The sequence below is a fragment of the Conger conger genome, chromosome 9 (assembly GCF_963514075.1).
Source record: "Conger conger chromosome 9, fConCon1.1, whole genome shotgun sequence".
In the NCBI taxonomy this organism is placed as follows: domain Eukaryota; kingdom Metazoa; phylum Chordata; class Actinopteri; order Anguilliformes; family Congridae; genus Conger; species Conger conger.
Genome location: NC_083768.1, coordinates 60,542,934 through 60,566,041, shown reverse-complemented (window position 1 = coordinate 60,566,041; position 23,108 = coordinate 60,542,934). Strand labels below are relative to the sequence as shown.

General features: G+C 44.9%; 2 protein-coding genes across 4 annotated transcripts in view; both read right to left on the bottom strand.

Moving 5' to 3' along the window:
- Window positions 1-5,946: 5,946 nt before the first annotated feature.
- On the bottom strand, window positions 5,947-11,637 carry dazl (deleted in azoospermia-like). 3 transcript variants are annotated; one of them, XM_061254654.1, is made up of 10 exons: window positions 11,496-11,637; window positions 10,143-10,265; window positions 9,939-10,030; window positions 9,749-9,800; window positions 9,506-9,572; window positions 9,146-9,282; window positions 8,939-9,019; window positions 8,356-8,406; window positions 8,140-8,190; window positions 5,947-7,657 (listed from the first exon to the last, which is right to left on the bottom strand). In XM_061254654.1, exons 1-9 carry the CDS (start codon window positions 11,496-11,498, stop codon window positions 8,146-8,148), a joined length of 651 nt encoding a protein of 216 aa, XP_061110638.1. In that variant the 5' UTR covers window positions 11,499-11,637; the 3' UTR covers window positions 5,947-7,657; window positions 8,140-8,145. The 3 variants fall into 3 exon arrangements, with proteins under 3 accessions (XP_061110638.1, XP_061110637.1, XP_061110639.1); XM_061254653.1 differs by lacking the exon at window positions 11,496-11,637 and adding an exon at window positions 11,157-11,284; XM_061254655.1 differs by lacking the exon at window positions 11,496-11,637 and adding an exon at window positions 11,108-11,130.
- Window positions 11,638-17,284: 5,647 nt separating this feature from the next.
- Window positions 17,285-23,108, bottom strand: part of tbc1d5 (TBC1 domain family, member 5) — a 53,817-nt gene continuing 47,993 nt past the window's right edge. The window contains 3 exon segments of the mRNA XM_061254633.1: window positions 17,285-18,195; window positions 19,440-19,661; window positions 23,006-23,085. Coding sequence (XP_061110617.1) covers window positions 17,920-18,195; window positions 19,440-19,661; window positions 23,006-23,085 — 578 coding nt within the window. The 3' untranslated portion in view covers window positions 17,285-17,919.

Here is a 23,108-nt window from a genome sequence, read left to right as displayed (position 1 = left end):
AGGGAGAGCGGGAACGAGAGAGAGAGAGGATAGAGAGGAGAGGAGAGGAAACAGAGTGGATGTACACAGTCATGTTCCTTGAAATATGTGTACAAGAGAAGGAAGGAGCAGTAGAGGAAGAGAGGGAGAGAAAGTGGGAACAGGAAGAAACAGAGGAAGAGAGAAGGGAGGGGGAGAGGTACATGTATAAGAAGGAGCAGAGCGTGGGACAGAATAGTGTGAGGGGCTCCATGCTGCCAGCTGTCCTGAAACACACTAATATAACCTAATCCCTGAACAATCCACACAATCCACACTAACACTCTAATATAACCTAATCCCTGAACAATCCACACAATCCACACTAACACTCTAATATAACCTAATCCCTGAACAATCCACACAAACACACTAATATAACCTAATCCCTGAACAATCCACACTAACACTCTAATATAACCTAATCCCTGAACAATCCACACAATCCACACAAACACACTAATATAACCTAATCCCTGAACAATCCACACAATCAACACAAAAACACTAATATAACCTAATCCCTGAACAATCCACACAATCCACACAAACACACTAATATAACCTAATCCCTGAACAATCCACACAATCCACACTAACACTCTAATATAACCTAATCCCTGAACAATCCACACAATCAACACTAACACTCTAATATAACCTAATCCCTGAACAATCCACACAATCCACACAAACACACTAATATAACCTAATCCCTGAACAATCCACACAATCCACACAAACACACTAATATAACCTAATCCCTGAACAATCCACATAATCAACACACACACACTAATATAACCTAATCCCTGAACAATCCACACAATCAACACAAACACACTAATATAACCTAATCCCTGAACAATCCACACAATCAACACAAACACACTAATATAACCTAATCCCTGAACAATCCACACTAACACTCTAATATAACCTAATCCCTGAACAATCCACACAATCCACACTAACACTCTAATATAACCTAATCCCTGAACAATCCACACAATCCACACAAACACACTAATAAAACCTAATCCCTGAACAATCCACACAATCCACACAAACACACTAATATAACCTAATCCCTGAACAATCCACACAATCAACACAAACACACTAATATAACCTAATCCCTGAACAATCCACACTAACACACTAATATAACCTAATCCCTGAACAATCCACACAATCCACACAAACACGCTAATATAACCTAATCCCTGAACAATCCAAACGATCCACACAAACACACTAATATAACCTAATCCCTGAACAATCCACACAATCCACCCAAGCACACTAATATAACCTAATCCCTGAACAATCCACACAATCTACACAAACACTCTAATATAACCTCATCCCTGAACAATCCACACAATCCACACAAACATGCTAATATAACCTAATCCCTGAACAATCCACACAATCCACACAAACACACTAATATAACCAAATCCCTGAACAATCCACACAATCCACACACTCTAATATAACCTAATCCCTGAACAATCCACACAATCCACACAAACACACTAATATAACCTAATCCCTGAACAATCCACACAATCAACACAAACACACTAATATAACCTAATCCCTGAACAATCCACACTAACACTCTAATATAACCTAATCCCTGAACAATCCACACAATCCACACTAACACTCTAATATAACCTAATCCCTGAACAATCCACACAATCCACACAAACACACTAATAAAACCTAATCCCTGAACAATCCACACAATCCACACAAACACACTAATATAACCTAATCCCTGAACAATCCACACAATCAACACAAACACACTAATATAACCTAATCCCTGAACAATCCACACTAACACACTAATATAACCTAATCCCTGAACAATCCACACAATCCACACAAACACGCTAATATAACCTAATCCCTGAACAATCCAAACGATCCACACAAACACACTAATATAACCTAATCCCTGAACAATCCACACAATCCACCCAAGCACACTAATATAACCTAATCCCTGAACAATCCACACAATCCACACAAACATGCTAATATAACCTAATCCCTGAACAATCCACACAATCCACACAAACATGCTAATATAACCGAATCCCTGAACAATCCACACAATCTACACAAACACTCTAATATAACCTCATCCCTGAACAATCCACACAATCCACACAAACATGCTAATATAACCTAATCCCTGAACAATCCACACAATCCACACAAACACACTAATATAACCTAATCCCTGAACAATCCACACAATCCACACACTCTAATATAACCTAATCCCTGAACAATCCACACAATCAACACAAACACACTAATATAACCTAATCCCTGAACAATCCATACTAACACACTAATATAACCTAATCCCTGAACAATCCACACAATCAACACAAACACACTAATGTAACCTAATCCCTGAACAATCCACACTAACACTCTAATATAACCTAATCCCTGAACAATCCACACAATCAACACAAACACACTAATATAACCTAATCCCTGAACAATCCACACAATCAACACAAACACGCTAATGTAACCTAATCCCTGAACAATCCAAACGATCCACACAAACACACTAATATAACCTAATCCCTGAACAATCCACACAATCCACCCAAGCACACTAATATAACCTAATCCCTGAACAATCCACACAATCTACACAAACACTCTAATATAACCTAATCCCTGAACAATCCACACAATCTACACAAACACTCTAATATAACCTAATCCCTGAACAATCCACACAATCCACACAAACACACTAATATAACCAAATCCCTGAACAATCCACACAATCCACACACTCTAATATAACCTAATCCCTGAACAATCCACACGATCCACACAAACACACTAATACAACCTAATCCCTGAACAATCCACACAATCCACACAAACACACTAATATAACCTAATCCCTGAACAATCCACACAATCCACACAAACACGCCAATATAACCTAATCCCTGAACAATCCACACAAACACGCTAATATAACCTAATCCCTGAACAATCCACACAATCCACACAAACACACTAATATAACCTAATCCCTGAACAATCCACACAATCCACACAAACACACTAATATAACCTAATCCCTGAACAATCCACACAATCAACAGAAACACACTAATATAACCTAATCCCTGAACAATCCACACAATCCACACAGACACACTAATATAACCTAATCCCTGAACAATCCACACAATCAACACAAACACACTAATATAACCTAATCCCTGAACAATCCACACAATCGACACAAACACACTAATATAACCTAATCCCTGAACAATTCACACAATCTAAACAAACACACTCTAATATAACCTAATCCCTGAACAATTCACACAATCTACACAAACACACTCTAATATAACCTAATCCCTGAACAATCTACACAAACACACTCTAATATAACCTAATCCCTGATCAATCAACACAAACACAACTCAATATAACCTAATCCCTGAACAATTCACACAATCTACCCAAACATACTCTAATAACCTAATCCCTGAACAATTCACACAATCTACACAAACACACTCTAAAATAACCTAATCCCTGAACAATCAACACAAACACAACCTAATATTACCTAATCCCAGAACAATCAACACAATCCACACAAACACACTAATAAAACCTAATCCCTTAATCAACAAAATCCACACAAACGCACCCTAATTATAATCTAATCCCTTAACAATCCAGACAATCCACACAAACACACTAATATAACTTAATCCCTTAATAATCCACACAATCACATCAACCACAAGCAGACACTAGAATTCTCATAAACTGCTCTTGCATTCTCAAAAATAAATGTACACTGAATGTATAAGAAACAAACTGGTACTCTGAAAGTTATAATAATATTGTTTGAGTGCTAATAAGCACATTTTACAAGCAAAAAAAGGTACAAATCAATGATTAAACCTATGGCTTGGGGTATGATTTTTTTGTAACTGTAGGGCACCGCCCACTGCCCAGTGACAGGTGTTGTACGGAGCGCACTTTCTGGTAGTGTAGATAAGCAGGTTCACACATCTAAACCCAGAATATATACCGCATCAACACCCGGAATATATACCGCATCAACACCCAGAATATATACTGCATCAACACCCAGAATATACACTGCATCAACACCCAGAATATACACCGCATCAACACCCAGAATATATACCGCATGAACACCCAGAATATATACAGCATCTAAACCCAGATTGTATACAGGATCGAGCTCTGGCAGATGCCCCAGTCACACCAGATGCGAGTTTGGAGAGGAGCGGATGGAGAGAAAGGGCTTTCAATGAAATACTTCAACAAAGAAGTCCTTATCCATGAACAATAATGAGGAAATTAATATTCTGTTTTGAGGCCTTGATATCATCCAGCAGCCAAAGAACTGGCAGGAGCAGGCCGTCGGCAGCCCAGGATGAACAAACTACATTCCAGTTTCTGTGAATTTTTGGGTTTTGCTTCAGAAACTGCATTTTTAATGTCACCCCTGAGCTGGCCACTCCATTACCTCAATCCTTTTTGTCTGGAACCAAGATGTTGCTCGCTTAATAATGTCTTCAAGTATTCTGATGTATTCAAACTGATCCATGATCCCTGGTATACAAACCCAACACTGTAGCATGAAAAACATCTCCATACTATTTTTGTGCCACCATGCTTCACTGTCTTCAGTGTACTGAGGCTTGAATTCAGTACCTGAGGGTCGTCTGACATACTGTCGACGACCACGAGACCCAAAAATAACAGTTTTACTCTCATCAGTCATCAGAATGTTATGCCATTTCTCTTTGGGCCAATCGATACGTTCCTTGGCTAATTTAAACAGATTCTGCAAATGCCCTTTTTTTAATAATGGTGCTTTACAGGGGCTTCTTGCTGATAGCTCAGCTTCAATCAAACGTCTTCTGACTGTAACAGCACTTACAGGTAATTGCAGATCATCTTTGATCTTTCTGGAGCTGATGAATGGCTGAACATTGGCCATTCTGACTATTCTTCGATCCGTTTTAACAGTAGTAGCATGTTTTCTTTCGCTTGTTTCAGGTTTTTGTTGCCATTTTACAGCATTGAGATCATTTTAGCTGAGCATCCTATAATTCGCCGCACTTCTTTATACGTTTTCCCCTCTCCAATCAACTTTTTAATCAAATAACGTTCCTCCGAACAACGTTTGGAATGGCCAATTTAGCAATTCAGAAGGAAATATATTTTATAACAATGTGTGAAACAATTGCTTCCCTTCTTCCTGAATAACAATGACACCGGTTTCTTTCACAGAATTCTCTAATTAGACTCCACACTGCCATTATTTTGTGAAGAATGTTATGTAAGCTGGAAGCTTGACTACCTCAACAACCACTTCCCAGAGCTAAACTATATAAGGTAGAGATTATCAAATCAGTCCTCAAGGGCTGAGAACTGCTGGTGTCCCACCCTCCCTTTACCTGGGAGTCAGGTGTGTTCACACTCCCTTTACCTGGGAGTCAGGTGTGTTCACCCTCCCTTTACCTGGGAGTCAGGTGTGGCTAATCAGCAGCACCAATCACTCAGTTAATTACCCAGGGCTGGATTTGGGTGTGATGATCCCTGATAAAAGGCAGGACACTGTCACCTCCTTTACCTTTAAAGACAGAAGGTCTCTGGGAGCAAAAACACAAGAGCCATTGCTCTGACCATGGAGAGAATCTTCAGCAATAAAAGCAAAGGTGACCCCCGGAAATATTCAGGGGAAATCCCCAGCCCCAAGAAGCAGGACAAACGTGCATCTGGAGGTGAAACCGGTTTAGTACAGAACCCCCCCGCCCCCGTAACCCCAGAAACGAAGACGTCAAAAAACCAGTCTCAAACGAAAGGTAGCAGCTGTGCAAACAAACTTTATTTTTATTATTCAACAAAAAGATACAAAACAAAAACACCAGAAACAAACCTGATATTCCCCGGCAACACCGCAACAAAAACTACCAAACCGCAAAAACCACAAAAACCCAACCGTAACATTCTGCTCTGAAGGCCGTGTGAAACCTCCAGCCTTGGCAAACCAACCGATCCCGGCAGGGACTCAAACTCCCACAAAGCCCAGGGAAGGGGGCGGGATTCTGGTTTGAGAAAATGATTTGCAGGCAATCACAGCAGAAGAACATGTACATTGAGCAAAAGGAGAATTGATTTGATGCGGGTTTTAAGAGAGTATCGTGGCCAGGATCTCTGTAGTGCGACACTGCGCACACACACCCTCACCACCCCATTGGCCAAGAGCACGGACACCCTCACCACCCCATTGGCCAAGAGCACGGACACCCTCACCACCCCATTGGCCAAGAGCACGGACACCGCAAGCAGAGGCCTTCTGCCAGGAAACACTAAGGCTGCATCAACAGCTTAACTTCCAACTTTAACAAAGCAGGCTTTTCAACAAAAAATAAATACAAAAACCCAAAGTCCCCAATTGAACTGTACAACTCTGATAAGTGAACAACTTTCAAGTGCAACTTCAAAACGTGAACAAACCCAAATAAAACCTTTCTAAAGGAACAGAAGGTGTAAAGCAAACTTTTTTTTTCTTTTTTTGTGTGAGAACAAGTGAAACGTAGTAAACATAGTAAACGTAGTAAACGTAGTAAACGTAGTGAGTGCTCTCGCCTCAGGCAGGAGAAGGGGGACAGCTCCAGCGGTGAGGGTGCGGTGATCGCTAATTTGGACACAGAGGCTCATAATCTGTCGGAGGCACACAAACAAAAACCCAAAACAACGGTGGGAACTAACGTGACTTATGCTCCAGAAGAGACCGAGGTCTTCCTGTATCTTCAGAAAATAAATATGCCACCAAATTAATGGAATTTCAGTGATAAGAGAAATATAATTAGCGCACCAAACCCCCTTTGGAAAGTCACCAGCAGCATTTACCCACCAGATCAGGACAGAACCCAAGAAAAACAAACACCTCGGTAAAGTAGCCGACATCATTCACACATCTGATCTCTTCTTGGGTAAAACTTAGACTGGATTACCAATTAATCAACAAAAAAAAACCCCAAAAAAAACCTACAGAACCACGCAAACACACACCAAAAGCTTCGCACTGGTGGCTAACTCATGTACAAACAGAGCCCAGGACCCTCACACACATGAAAGACATTAAAAATGATCACAAAATATAATCAAAATAAATACCACAGGTGAGCCTTCTTTAAAAAGTCTTTGGCACGGGGAAATTAATCAAAAGGAAAAGAACCCCCAAAGTGGAGGAGAAGAAAACAAACCAGGTGTTTTTTAAATTATTATTATTATTTTCCCCCAGACGGTTTAACATCAAGCGCTTTTTAAAAGAGTCGGACCAGCAGAGGTGCAGGGTTCCAAGTGTAGTTCAGGGGCACTTCCTGTGTAGTTCAAGGCACTTCCTGTGTAGTTCAAGGCACTTCCTGTGGAGATCAGGGACACTTCCTGTGACCCCGTCACCCCACTTCCTGCCCATGGCTTTAAAACGTTCAGCGAGGAACATCCTGGAAGGTCTCATTTTAAAAGTCTCAGCTTTGCTGCAGGAGGTTAATTCTGGAGCCATCGCTTACTGTACGACACACAATGCAAACAAAAGTCGCATGCACACGCAGAAACAAAAACACACAATTAGACATTCATTCGGTAGTATCGTGCAAAATGATAATAAGTGCAGTGTAGGAGGAGGGTGGTGTGTGTGTGCGTGTGTAGGTGGGGTGTGTGTGTGTGCGTGTGTGTGTAGGTGGGGTGTGTGTGTGTGCGTGTGTGTGTAGGTGGGGTGTGTGTGTGTGTGTGTGTGTGTAGGTGGGGTGTGTGTGTGTGTATGTGTGTATGTGTGTGCGTGCGTGCGTGTGCGCAGGTGGGGTGTGTGTGTGTGAGTGTGTGTGTGCGTGTGTGTGTGTGTGTGTGCGCGTGCAGGTGGGGTGTGTGTGTGTGTAGGTGGGGTGTGTGTGTGTATGTGTGTGCGTGCGTGTGCGCAGGTGGGGTGTGTGAGTGTGTGTACGTGTGTGTGTGTGTGTGTGCAGGTGGGTGAGGTAAGGTCGCTCTACTCACAGGCAGCTACAGGAGAGTCAGCAGTGTCTGCACCCCACAGTCCACAAAGTTCTACAAACCAGAGAGAGTCAGTCAGCTTAACCACAGGTCAGTCAGCTTAACCAGACAGACGTCTGAGCCCCTCAGCTAACAAAGCCCTCTAGTGGCAGCAGCACGCAGAGACACCACAAACCCCACCCCCCAGGGGAGTGATGTCACAGGGAGGGGTCACCTGACCTGATTCACAAGTCTTGTCCTCTGTTCTCCTGACCAATGAGGGGACGCGTACTGAGAGAGAGAGAGAGAGAGAGAGAGAGAGAGAGAGAGAGAGAAAGAGAGAGAGAGATACTCAAAGGTCTAAGCAGAGTTTACCAGATGTGCGCACAACATTCAAACGTTCCTGCGGGCAGCAGGAGCGGCAGGGCTCACCTGCTACAGGAGCAGCAGGGCTCACCTGCTACAGGAGCAGCAGGGCTCACCTGCTACAGGAGCAGCAGGGCTCACCTGCTACAGGAGCAGCAGGGCTCACCTGCTACAGGAGCAGCAGGGCTCACCTGCTACAGGAGCGGGGGGCTCACCTGCTACAGGAGCGGGGGGCTCACCTGCTACAGGAGCAGCAGGGCTCACCTGCTACAGGAGCGGGGGGCTCACCTGCTACAGGAGCGGGGGGCTCACCTGCTACAGGAGCAGCAGGGCTCACCTGCTACAGGAGCGGGGGGCTCACCTGGTACAGGAGTGGGGGGCTCACCTGCTACAGGAGTGGGGGGCTCACCTGCTACAGGAGTGGGGGGCTCACCTGCTACAGGAGCGGGGGGCTCACCTGGTAGGTGTACGCTGCTTGAGAGTAGCTCATGGGCACCTGGGGGATGAAGACACTGGGGAGGCTGGAGTAGGAGTAAGGCTGTGGGGGGGGGGGACGACACATTATTAACAAACAGTCCAACTGAAAACAGAGATTTGAGTGTCTGGAACAGCACTACATGTAATGATCTCCCAGAGCTGGCCAGCAGGGGGAGCAGACAGGTACCTGTATGTACTGCACTCCTCCGTTGAGCAGGGTGGAGGGCTGGGGGGCCCCTGCTGGGGGGGTGCAGCAGCTGCAGTACATGTACTGGGTGGGGCCCCCCCAGGGGGAGGGGCCAACCAGCTGGGACTGGATCGAGCCTGGGGGGGGGTCAAACACACACCAACATTCAGTGATCTGCTGTATCCGTGTCCTTCTGGAGAGAAGAGGCAGACAGAGACAGAGAGAGACAGAGAGAGACAGAGAGAGACAGAGAGAGACAGAGAGAGACAGAGACAGACAGAGACAGAGACAGAGACACAGACAGACAGAGACAGAGAGAGACAGAGAGAGACAGAGAGACAGAGAGACAGAGAGACTCACGCGCACTGCGCTCCTTCATAATGGCGGGGCCCAGCTTCAGCTTCCGCCCTTTAAAACTCAGCTGTTGCTGTTGAAAGGTCAGAGGTCAATCCGTTATGACAATGAGCCCTCCATCAAATCACACAACCGCTGCATTTCACACAGACAATTCTCGGGGTAATTTCTCTCCCTTTGGAATCATATCAAAGCCCCGCCATTTCCACCGTTTAAATGACCAAAACCGGCAGGGAGGGGCCTACTCACTTCAATGATCGTCTGAATGTCCACGTCTTCATTGAAAGACACAAATCCATATCTGGAAGGGAGGGGGGTCGGATTAACGGCTCCTCTACCACACACAAATGGCTACCAGAATGGAAATATGCAACATTCAATATAGTCTGAAATTGGTTTTAAATATGACGGCCTTTTAAAGACTTATGGGGAGACGGACCCTTTGCATATTCCGCCGCGGTACGTGATGATCTTCACCTCCTTCACCGCGCCGTAGGCGGCAAAGAAGTCCTTGATTTCGTTCTCGTCCACCTGTAAGATGGAAAGCGACACGCAGTGAAATCTTACCTGCACCGAAACCGGGTTACCTGGCCGATCACACCGCGATATGAAAAAAAAAACAAAAAAAAAAACACAACCTCACCTTCATGTCGAAGCCACCGACGAAGAGTGTGTTCGGCGTCATTTTGCCTTCGGGTAAAATGAATCCATTCGACAGTTTCAATGCATTCGGCATTTGACATCCGTTCTTTTGCTTCTGGATCTCCTACATCAGAAAGAAGTGACTTAAAACCCCCCCCAAAAAAACAACACTGCCACATGCTCATTAAACTTAAATAGCAAGATTCTTAGAATAATGAATACACGAAGGTCAACGAAGCGAGCTACCAGCTAAATAACTACATGTGCCGAGTTAGCAAAAAAATTAATTTAATTTAATTTAATTACTATATTATCCACCCAAGTTAAGTCTGCATTAGCTACCTAGAGCCAAAGGGTAAATGTGGACATTGTTAGCCATATCAAAACCATGAATACACGACGCACGGCGAGCTCGCCTTTTAAAGATAATGCTAAATACCACCCAGGTTAACTCCGAATTTAACCTTTAATCAAGTTTGGGTGTTCCATAAACGTCCAGAAACATAACCGAGATAAACCGGGAAACTTTTGGCCGACTCGTTTCCAACTCTGAGGCCACGGAAGGCCATTAGCCAGTTATGAGAATGTGTCAGCTAGCTAACTACAGTACACGGTGCTGTAGCTTTCCAGCAAGCTTATCCCGCTAGCCAGTGTGCTAGCCGTCCGACAACTAGCCGAGCAAAGCAGCCAGATATTCCCTTTTCCACCTGTGAGGTGGGGGAGGGGTTCAACTACATAATCGTTATACAACTCAATAATAATCTTTAGTAATGCCGAGCGGCATACAAGCAGAACAAATGTAGTTTGCCCACCGAAAGTTAAAATTATGAAATTTTCCAAAAAGGTGAAACGAGCAAAGCAAAATTCGCCACCGAGGGAGACAAATCGCCATTTGACCCAATTAGCTAGCAAAACCTTAGTTAAGTTAGTTAAACTGCCAACATATACCCATTACTACCAACTAACCCTTCGTACTTCGAGTCTTATACCGCGTATGAACATATTGGGGACTCACCATTCTAAAACAGTTAAAAATAGTTGAATAAATTAATCTCTCTCTGCCACACATAAAACTCTTCCCGCGGGAAACGCTTGAGGCTGCGCCCGGCTCTAGGATCCGAAACGCTCCCTGCTGCGGCCTTTTCAGACTAATTGGAAAAACCCAACCTAGATCCAAAATGGGGGGTTCCCGGTTACATAGTTTGAACTGGCGTCGGTGTTTTAAATGTGAAGATAACAGTTACACTGTTCTGATATGCTATATTAACTTATCATTCTGTTTTTAATTCATTTAAGCGCACGAATGAACCATCAATTTTGGTAACTGAACATTTTCGACTTTGCCACCCCCTACCATATAGCGCCAATGTCCCGAGTATGAACCCTGGATCGAAAAAAAAAATCCAAAAACAAAATCGTGACTTCAGTCAGACTACCTCCTGACGAATAAATTGTAGTCTACGATCTTTAAAGATCTATCGGACGTATTACCCCAGTCACTATTATAAACCCCTGTGGCAGTCATTTGACTTGGGCATGGTTTTGATGAACGAAAAGCATGCTTCTGTAAAGTAGCTAGTTGGTGCGGAAATGGATCAATAGGACTTAGAAAAATAAGTCAATAGAAAATAAGTCAATAGAAAAAACGTAATGTTTTCGCAAGTGTACGCGTCATTAGAAAGAACGATTGAGTGCAACTTCATATTTTCCACTGAAACAATGACAATTGCTCTACATGCTGAATCAATCGTCTTCGTTTAGGAAAACCTGACTGTTTACTGTTTGCATTCGTCTTTGTTTTGTCTGCTTTCTAGTCGTAGACAAAGCTAGTCCGTTTCCTTATGATTAAATTCAGACCACGGGCATTTGCGGCCGTGCCTTTAATTATGGAACGCTGGGTGAAATAAAAGCGGCATTTAAGATGGCGCGTGCTGAGCCATTTCCTTTTCCATCCTTAAGACTGGACCGGTGCAATGAGACATATTTTAATGTGCGATATTAGAACAAAACCGAACCGGTCCTACTTTAGAAATAGAAAATACATACAAAAACAAAACTCTGACTGGTGTCATCCTGCGAGGTTATGGCCTATGCGCCCATGGAATGTGCAGATATCGCTGTGGGTGTTAAATAGTGGTCGCAAGCTAGATCAAACAGTACATTTTGTGCGCCAGAATGCTCTGCTCAGAGGGTCCTGGCCACTGTGGAAATATCAGGAAGTTTCTTCAGAGTTGTCTTGGACTGCCACGTCTCATCCTTTGGGGTTCCTGGGCCATCAGGCTCCACATCGATAGAAAAACACCCACAGGGGGGTCCTGTGTGGCCTGAGGATTGTTTTGGGTGCTGAAAATGAGGATGCGGTGGCACGGATGGTGCAGTGGGTAGCACTGCCGCCTCACAGCAAGGAGGTCCTGGGTTCAAATCCCCGTCGGCCGGGGCCTCTCTGTGCGGAGTTTGCATGTTCTCCCCGTGTTTGCGTGGGTCTCCTCCGGGTACTCTGGTTTCCTCCCACAGTCCAAAGACATGCAGGTTAGGCTGTTTGGAGAGTCTAAATTGCCCTAGGTATGAGTGTATGAGTGTGTGAGTGAATGGTGTGTGTGCCCTGCGATGGACTGGCGACCTGTCCAGGGTGTATTCCTGCCTTTCGCCCAATGTATGCTGGGATAGGCTCCAGCCCCCCTGCGACCCTGTTCAGGATAAGCGGGTTAAGATAATGGATGGATGGATGGATGGATGGATGGAAAATGAGGATGCAGTTCATTACTGCAGATTAAACACCTGTTCACTGTGCTTTAAGAGTCTTATCAAGTCCACGGAGATGGCCATGTGTGACATTTAAGAGGGTCGGCCGTCGAATGAGACTCTTGTACAAGGGCATTCTCCAGTGTAATTATAGCACACCCACCCTATACACTACATCATAGTTATTTAGCTGATGTTCTTATCCAAAGTGACTCATAGTTGATTAGACTAAGCAATGCAGGGTTAAGGGCCTTGCTCAAGGGCCCAACGGCTGCACTGACTGTATTGTCGCCACTCTGTGGCTTGAACCTTCCAGGTCCCAGTCAAGCAGCTTCGATACTGAATAGAATCACTCCCCCCACCCTTGAGATCTCCTCAGGTGCAGATAACGACTGCTTGGAAATATCGCAGTTATCAGGACATGATATTTCTACTTGCGATGGTGTCCCTCTTAGCCAGTTAACGGATGAGGTTTGCGGCATTTAACAAAAGACAACAGTAGCGTGTTTCGTCAGCGAAACGCGGGCCTAACTGGAGCAAATTCCGGCTCGTTTCCAGCCGTTCGTCTGAAAGCATAATCCATCAAAGTCATCAGCGGAAATGTTCCAGTCAGAGGAGATGATTTATGCGCTGAACTGGGCTGTCTCTGGCTGCACGTTTCCGGAGGGATGCACGTCGGATAACGCGCGGGACAGGGAGCGCGTTACAGAGAGCGTGACTGAAGAAACTAATAGCCTCTTGTGGACATTTAGCCGTGTGTTTGAAATACCGATTTTAACTTTTTTTTTTGTTGAAAAACACAGGTGAAATCTTGCCTCCATGCGATTTATTCTAAAAGTATCCCCATGTAGGCTATGCTTGTAAGGAAAGGCCTCTGAAAACAATTTAATTTTACAAATTTTCTGGAAGGAAATAGACCAGAATTTTTAACATTTGCATATTAGGCTACAGTTATGTGACACTCTTAGTTGACACTGTTATAAAGAGCGACTTGCAATTACTGCACACAGAAAAGGGCTAGATTCATAAATCACCAACGTTCCATTTGGCAGTTAATGCGTGTACTGGTCGGACCAGTAACGGGCAATCCTTTGAATCCTTTGTGGGAGGGAAGGTCGGAAACCACAGTGATTATAATATCAAATATTAGTAAAACGTTAATTCAAATGTTTTCTTTAAACCTGTACCGAAATAGAAGGTTATCTCTCGTCTGTCTGTCTGAGGGACATCCAGAGCTGGATGGACAACCACCATCTAAAGCTCAACCCAGGTAAAACTGAAATGATATTCATCCCTGCTAATACCTCTCCCCATCTGGATCTCTCCATTTCTCTCGGGGATACCACACTCACGCCGTCACCCAGTGCAAGGAACCTCGGCGTGGTGATGGACAGCAGACTGTCCCTTTCCGAGAACATTGCGGCGGTGACCCGGTCTTGCAGGTTCTTCCTATACAACATACGGAGAATCCGCCCCTTTCTCACCCCCTACTCGACCCAGCTCCTGGTCCAAGCGATGGTTCTGTCCCGCCTGGACTACTGCAATTCCCTCTTGGCTGGCCTCCCAGCGTCCGCCATCAGACCCCTCCAACTTATCCAGAATGCAGCAGCTCGTCTGGTCTTCAACCTTCCCAAATACTCACACGTCACCCCCCTGCTTACTTCCCTCCACTGGCTGCCTGTCATGGCTCGCATCAAATTCAAAACATTGGTGCTAGCCTTCCAAGCAGTTAAGGGGTCTTCCCCAGCTTATCTACAAAAAATCATCAGACCCTACACCCCTGCCAGACCTCTTCGTTCAGCCTCCACAGGCCGCTTGGCACCTCCCCCTCTCAGAACCTCCACCTCACGCTCACGACTACTGTCTGTTCTGGCTCCACGGTGGTGGAACGAACTCCCCGTTGAGGTCAGAACTATAGAATCTCTCCCCACCTTCAAGCACAAGCTGAAGACGCACCTCTTCAAGCAGCACCTCTCCCCATCCCTCCCTACCTCCCTGTGAACCTTAATTGTTGTCTCTGTGACTTGCTTTGTGTATCGGTATTTTTAGTTGGCTAGGTAAGCAGTGTTTGGATAGTTAACTTTGGTGACTTTTGCTCTGTTTGGTTTGTTTGTTCAAAAAAAACCAAAAAAAACCAAAAAAAAAAAAACAAAAAAAAAACAAACCTCTTGTCCTTATCTTTGTTGTACAGGTAGCAGTTGAAATTGTACTTACCTCTAGGGTCTTTCAGCGAACTTATCCCTGGTTATGGGTATGCACTTTGTTGTACGTCGCTCTGGATAAGAGCGTCTGCCAAATGCCAATAATGTAATGTAATGTAATGTCTGTTCACTCAAATGAACGAGCTGTGAATACACATGTAATGCTACTTTTTCCACCAGCAGATGTCGCCCTCGCGCGGATTGTCAACATGTCGCCTTCAGAAAGAGGTGGTGAGCTAAAAATTAGACCAACGAAAACCTACATTTATTCACAGAACCTAACATCTGAATAGCGGCTGCACTTTTCTTGTGAATTGCTTCAGAAGCAGTGTCCACACGTCCTGATGGAAAATGTTCCTAAAGCTTGAGTTCAAAGTTCAACGTGGCCACGAAAGGCTTCATATACCTCAGCCAGGGCCACGTAGGTACTTTTCTGAGGCAGGTACCAGGGGAGCAGGGACTGACAGAAGTTACCAGAGGTATTAAGCCTATTAAGCCTCAGAAAGCACTGCAAAAAGCCTCACAGTCAAACATGGCTTCCTGCACCACTGAGCTGCTCCCACAGGGTCCATGGAGTCGGTTCTCCAGTTCTTACACATCAGCCTGCTCTGACACCCAGTTATTGTACAGAATGCAACAACAATAATACACATATTCATATTTTCACCAAATCAAAGGGGGACTTGGGGACACTCACACACACACACACACTCACACTCACACTCACACTCACACTCACACTCACACTCACACTCACACTCACACTCACACTCACACTCACACTCACACTCACACACTCACACTCACACTCACACTCACACTCACACTCACACTCACACTCACACTCACACTCACACTCACACACACACTCACACTCACACACACACACACTCACACTCACACTCACACTCACACACACACACACACACTCACACTCACACTCACACTCACACTCACACTCACACACACACACACACACACACACACACACACACACACACACAGGTGTCACAAACCACCCAAATTGGCTGAAATTAAAAGCAGGCTAATAAGTCAAATAAAATCATACAATCATACATGTCACGTTGAAAAGGTGACATTCCCAGAGTATATATTTATAAAGCCGTATATATTTATAATGCATGGGGAAATCTGCTCATTGACCATGGAAACAGTCAGGGTTTCATGGGAAAGGGTCAGAGAGGAAGTAGGCCTATATTGCTAGTTATCCAATCAGGGTGAAATTCGTTTCAGAGAACTTGCATTTTGCAGTTAATAACGGAAAACGGTCTATTACATGACCAGCACAAAAATAACAAGCCACCGATTACCCTAGTTGGAAAAGTAATCATCACCTTTTGTCTTTTTTTGGTAGAAGGTAAACAATAAAAAGTGTTCAAATATGTGTTGAGTTCCTGCCTATTTCTAATATCGTTAAGATCCCAATGGATGCAATTCATTCAGTTCTGAACTGGAATATAGGCAAAGCCTATTAAACATTCATTTGCCCGTAATCTATTGCAGGAAGGCCAGTTTACAACAAATTGATCTTTAAGGAAAATGCATGAGGAGGATTAGGGACAGACAGTGACACATGGCAATAAGTGGAGAAGCAGAGATATCTACAGGGCAATTATCCCAGCTTGAGAAAAGCAATATTTTAAAATTAAGCAGGCACCCTCGATTATTATTCCAAATTATTGTGAAGAGGGCAAATTAACATTTAAGTTATAGTCATGTTGATTGAATTTGCTCGGTATCTCATGACCAATTCTGTTCACACACACCGTAGAAACGGGTGTGACTACACCTCCTGAGTGGCTCAGGCTTTAAGAGCAGTCATCTCATTGGCTCAGGCGATAAGAGCGGTCGTCTCATTGGCTCAGGCGGTGAGAGCAGTCGTCTCATTGGCTCAGGCAGTAAGAGCGGTCGTCTCATTGGCTCAGGCGGTGAGAGCGGTCGTCTCATTGGCTCAGGCGGTGAGAGCGGTCGTCTCATTGGCTCAGGCGGTGAGAGCGGTCGTCTCATTGGCTCAGGTGGTGAGAGCAGTCGTCTCATTGGCTCAGGCAGTAAGAGCGGTCGTCTGGCAGTCGGTTCGTGTCTAAGTGTTTGGATTAGAAAGAGCCCCCAGAACCCCATTCTTTAAACCCATGTTAAAAGAGCAGAGGGTCAGGACAAACAAGCACCTTCTCCCTGTGCAGTTAGTTACACTGTCTTTATTCTACATGGCTCATTTTCTTTTCTACATGCAACCTATACATGTGGTTACCATGGTCACCATTCCACTGGAACCGACTGCAGAAAACGAAATGGACCTTAAAAAAACTTCAACTTAAAAAACCCCCCAAAAAAACAGGACAGTCTTGTAAATGAAATGTTTGGTAAAAAAAAAAAAAAAAAAGGAAATGTTCGCAATCATTTAAAAAGAAACAGTTATTACGATTCATAATTTAATTGATCTTTTTAGTTTTTCTTCACTTTCGAACAGTTCAGTTCCATCATAAACAGTTTTAAAATCTCTAAAAAGAAAGAGAAGATGAAGAAGGGATTTGAGGGATTTGATGAAAACTGAGATTAGTCTGGGTGAAGAACTTCTCCAGGCACTCATGGCCAATAGGGGCTGTGGGGGGGGGGCAGGGTTAAGGCAATATGGAGGCGGGACTTAGCCTCAGGCCACGCCCCCAGCCAGAGAGCCAGACACAGCATGCTAATGTGGCACTGGGGGAGGGCTGTGATTGGTTGGGAGGAGAGGCCCAGGGGGATGCTGGGAGTCGGAGTCCCTCTCAGTACTCTGTGCAAACAGCAGCGCTGCTGGACGGGGCCACCAGGGGGCGCTCACAGGTCAGCCGGCGTGACCATAGTGAAGTCTGAGTCCTTGCCATCGTCTTCTGGGCTGGAGCCCCGAGCCCCGCCCCCTGACTCAGAGGCCACGCCCCCTGTCAGGGGGTCCTGGAACAGCCCCTCCTGCTCCGCCCCACGGCCCCGCCCTGCCCCTCCCCCCTGCGGTGGCCCCGCCCTGTTCTCCTCCCGCTGGGGCGGGGTGTCGTCGTCCTGGGAGACGAGGATGTAGTCATCCCAACTCCGCCCTTCTGAGCCCAGCGCACCCAGCACCTGCAGAGCAGAGAGACAACTAACACACTATATACTACACACTGCACACTATGTACTACACACTGCACACTACACACTAAGTACTACACACTGCACACTACACACTATATACTACACACTGCACACTAACACACTATATACAACACACTGCACACTACACACTATATACTACACACTGCACAGTGTATACTGCATACTATACACTATATACTACACACTGCACACTACACACTATGTACTACACACTGAACACTATACACTATATACTACACACTGCACACTACACACTATGTACTACACACTGCACAGTGTATACTGCATACTATACACTATATACTACACACTGCACAGTGTATACTGGATACTATACACTACATACTACACACTGCAGTGTATACTGCATACTATACACTATATACTACACACTGCACACTATACGCTATGTACTATACACTGAACACTATACACTACATACTACACACTGAACACTATACACTACATACTATACACTATGTACTACACACTGCACACTATACACTATGTACTACACACTGAACACTATACACTACATACTACACACTGAACACTATACACTACATACTATATACTACACACTTCACATTAAATACTACATACTATACACTACATATTATATACCCAGAGCAGCCAACACTGCCTAGAGAGCAGGGATGAGAGAACTAACTCATACTATATACTACATATTATACACAATATACTACACTGCACACTATACACAACACAAAAGACATCCACTATACAGTACACATACACATACATTACAGGGTGGCCAGTAGTGTAGTGGTTAAGGTACATGACTGGGACCCTGCCACACTGTGGCGGTTACCTGGGGGTCAGGCAGGGCTATCTGGGGGTCAGGCAGGGCTATCTGGGGGTCAGGTAACATTACCTGGGGGTCAGGCAGGGCTATCTGGGGGGTCAGGCAGTGTTATCTGGGGGTCAGGCAGTGTTATCTGGGGGTCAGGCAGGGCTATCTGGGGGTCAGGCAGTGTTACCTGGGGGTCAGGCAGGGCTACCTGGGGGTCAGGCAGTGTTACCTGGAGGTCAGGCAGTGTTACCTGGGGGTCAGGCAGTGTTACCTGGGGGTCAGGCAGGGCTACCTGGGGGTCAGGCAGTGTTACCTGGAGGTCAGGCAGTGTTACCTGGGGGTCAGGCAGTGTTACCTGGGGGTCAGGCAGGGCTACCTGGGGGTCAGGCAGTGTTACCTGGGGGTCAGGCAGGGCTACCTGGGGGTCAGGCAGGGCTATCTGGGGGTCGGGCAGGGGCTGCAGGCAGTCTGTCTCAGCCTCGTCTTGGAGCCCGTTGCGTTCGAGGCCCTGCTGGGCGGTCGAGCAGTAGTGGTCGTCGGCGATGGTGATCTCCTCGTTCTCCTCGGCCTCCAGCTGGCTCTGGTTGAAGCGCAGGGAGCCCTTCAGGATGTCTTTAATCTGGGGAATCACGACCCAGTCAGAGACTCATTCTGACGCTCTGACAAGCCTACTGTGGTGTGTGGTTACCCGTTTCATTTTTATCTGTGTGTTACCTGTATTACCTGTGTATGGTGTGTTACCTGTTTGAGTCCTGTGTATGGTGTGTTACCTGTTTGAGTCCTGTGTAAGGTGTGTTGTTACCTGTTTGAGTCCTGTGTAAGGTGTGTTACCTGTATTACCTGTGTAAGGTGTGTTACCTGTTTGAGTCCTGTGTAAGGTGTGTTGTTACCTGTTTGAGTCCTGTGTAAGGTGTGTTACCTGTATTACCTGTGTAAGGTGTGTTACCTGTTTGAGTCCTATGTAAGGTGTGTTACCTGTTTGAGTCCTGTGTAAGGTGTGTTACCTGTATTACCTGTGTAAGGTGTGTTACCTGTTTGAGTCCTGTGTAAGGTATGTTACCTGTATTACCTGTGTAAGGTGTGTTACCTGTATTACCTGTGTAAGGTGTGTTACCTGTTTGAGTCCTATGTAAGGTGTGTTACCTGTTTGAGTCCTGTGTAAGGTGTGTTACCTGTTTGAGTCCTGTGTAAGGTGTGTTACCTGTTTGAGTCCTGTGTAAGGTGTGTTACCTGTTTGAGTCCTGTGTAAGGTGTGTTACCTGTTTGAGTCCTGTGTAAGGTGTGTTACCTGTTTGAGTCCTGTGTAAGGTATGTTACCTGTATTACCTGTGTAAGGTGTGTTACCTGTGTAAGGTGTGTTACCTGTTTGAAAGGTGTGTTACCTGTTTGAGTCCTGTGTAAGGTGTGTTACCTGTATTACCTGTGTAAGGTGTGTTACCTGTTTGAGTCCTGTGTAAGGTGTGTTACCTGTTTGAGTCCTATGTAAGGTGTGTTACCTGTTTGAGTCCTGTGTAAGGTGTGTTACCTGTTTGAGTCCTGTGTAAGGTGTGTTACCTGTATTACCTGTGTAAGGTGTGTTACCTGTTTGAGTCCTGTGTAAGGTATGTTACCTGTATTACCTGTGTAAGGTGTGTTACCTGTATTACCTGTGTAAGGTGTGTTACCTGTTTGAGTCCTGCGTAAGGTGTGTTACCTGTATTACCTGTGTAAGGTGTGTTACCTGTATTACCTGTGTAAGGTGTGTTACCTGTATTACCTGTGTAAGGTGTGTTACCTGTTTGAGTCCTGTGTAAGGTATGTTACCTGTATTACCTGTGTAAGGTGTGTTACCTGTATTACCTGTGTAAGGTGTGTTACCTGTTTGAGTCCTATGTAAGGTGTGTTACCTGTTTGAGTCCTGTGTAAGGTGTGTTACCTGTTTGAGTCCTGTGTAAGGTGTGTTACCTGTTTGAGTCCTGTGTAAGGTATGTTACCTGTATTACCTGTGTAAGGTGTGTTACCTGTTTGAGTCCTGTGTAAGGTGTGTTACCTGTTTGAGTCCTGTGTAAGGTATGTTACCTGTATTACCTGTGTAAGGTGCGTTACCTGTATTACCTGTGTAAGGTGTGTTACCTGTTTGAAAGGTGTGTTACCTGTTTGAGTCCTGTGTAAGGTGTGTTACCTGTATTACCTGTGTAAGGTGTGTTACCTGTTTGAGTCCTGTGTAAGGTGTGTTACCTGTTTGAGTCCTATGTAAGGTGTGTTACCTGTTTGAGTCCTGTGTAAGGTGTGTTACCTGTTTGAGTCCTGTGTAAGGTGTGTTACCTGTATTACCTGTGTAAGGTGTGTTACCTGTTTGAGTCCTGTGTAAGGTATGTTACCTGTATTACCTGTGTAAGGTGTGTTACCTGTATTACCTGTGTAAGGTGTGTTACCTGTTTGAGTCCTATGTAAGGTGTGTTACCTGTTTGAGTCCTGTGTAAGGTGTGTTACCTGTTTGAGTCCTATGTAAGGTGTGTTACCTGTTTGAGTCCTGTGTAAGGTGTGTTACCTGTTTGAGTCCTGTGTAAGGTGTGTTACCTGTTTGAGTCCTGTGTAAGGTGTGTTACCTGTTTGAGTCCTGTGTAAGGTATGTTACCTGTATTACCTGTGTAAGGTGTGTTACCTGTATTACCTGTGTAAGGTGTGTTACCTGTTTGAAAGGTGTGTTACCTGTTTGAGTCCTGTGTAAGGTGTGTTACCTGTATTACCTGTGTAAGGTGTGTTACCTGTTTGAGTCCTGTGTAAGGTGTGTTACCTGTTTGAGTCCTATGTAAGGTGTGTTACCTGTTTGAGTCCTGTGTAAGGTGTGTTACCTGTTTGAGTCCTGTGTAAGGTGTGTTACCTGTTTGAGTCCTGTGTAAGGTGTGTTACCTGTTTGAGTCCTGTGTAAGGTGTGTTACCTGTTTGAGTCCTGTGTAAGGTGTGTTACCTGTTTGAGTCCTGTGTAAGGTGTGTTACCTGTTTGAGTCCTGTGTAAGGTGTGTTACCTGTATTACCTGTGTAAGGTGTGTTACCTGTTTGAGTCCTGTGTAAGGTATGTTACCTGTATTACCTGTGTAAGGTGTGTTACCTGTTTGAGTCCTGTGTAAGGTGTGTTACCTGTTTGAGTCCTATGTAAGGTGTGTTACCTGTTTGAGTCCTGTGTAAGGTGTGTTACCTGTTTGAGTCCTGTGTAAGGTGTGTTACCTGTTTGAGTCCTGTGTAAGGTGTGTTACCTGTTTGAGTCCTGTGTAAGGTGTGTTACCTGTTTGAGTCCTGTGTAAGGTGTGTTACCTGTTTGAGTCCTATGTAAGGTGTGTTACCTGTTTGAGTCCTGTGTAAGGTGTGTTACCTGTTTGAGTCCTGTGTAAGGTGTGTTACCTGTTTGAGTCCTGTGTAAGGTATGTTACCTGTATTACCTGTGTAAGGTGTGTTACCTGTATTACCTGTGTAAGGTGTGTTACCTGTTTGAAAGGTGTGTTACCTGTTTGAGTCCTGTGTAAGGTGTGTTACCTGTATTACCTGTGTAAGGTGTGTTACCTGTTTGAGTCCTGTGTAAGGTGTGTTACCTGTTTGAGTCCTATGTAAGGTGTGTTACCTGTTTGAGTCCTGTGTAAGGTGTGTTACCTGTTTGAGTCCTGTGTAAGGTGTGTTACCTGTTTGAGTCCTGTGTAAGGTGTGTTACCTGTTTGAGTCCTGTGTAAGGTGTGTTACCTGTTTGAGTCCTGTGTAAGGTGTGTTACCTGTATTACCTGTGTAAGGTGTGTTACCTGTTTGAGTCCTGTGTAAGGTATGTTACCTGTATTACCTGTGTAAGGTGTGTTACCTGTATTACCTGTGTAAGGTGTGTTACCTGTTTGAGTCCTGCGTAAGGTGTGTTACCTGTATTACCTGTGTAAGGTGTGTTACCTGTATTACCTGTGTAAGGTGTGTTACCTGTATTACCTGTGTAAGGTGTGTTACCTGTTTGAGTCCTGCCAGAGACACCAGCACCTCGTCCTCCTTATCCAGGTTCTCCTGCAGGATCACTTCCTGGATCTTCCCTGGAAACGGACAACAGAAATGT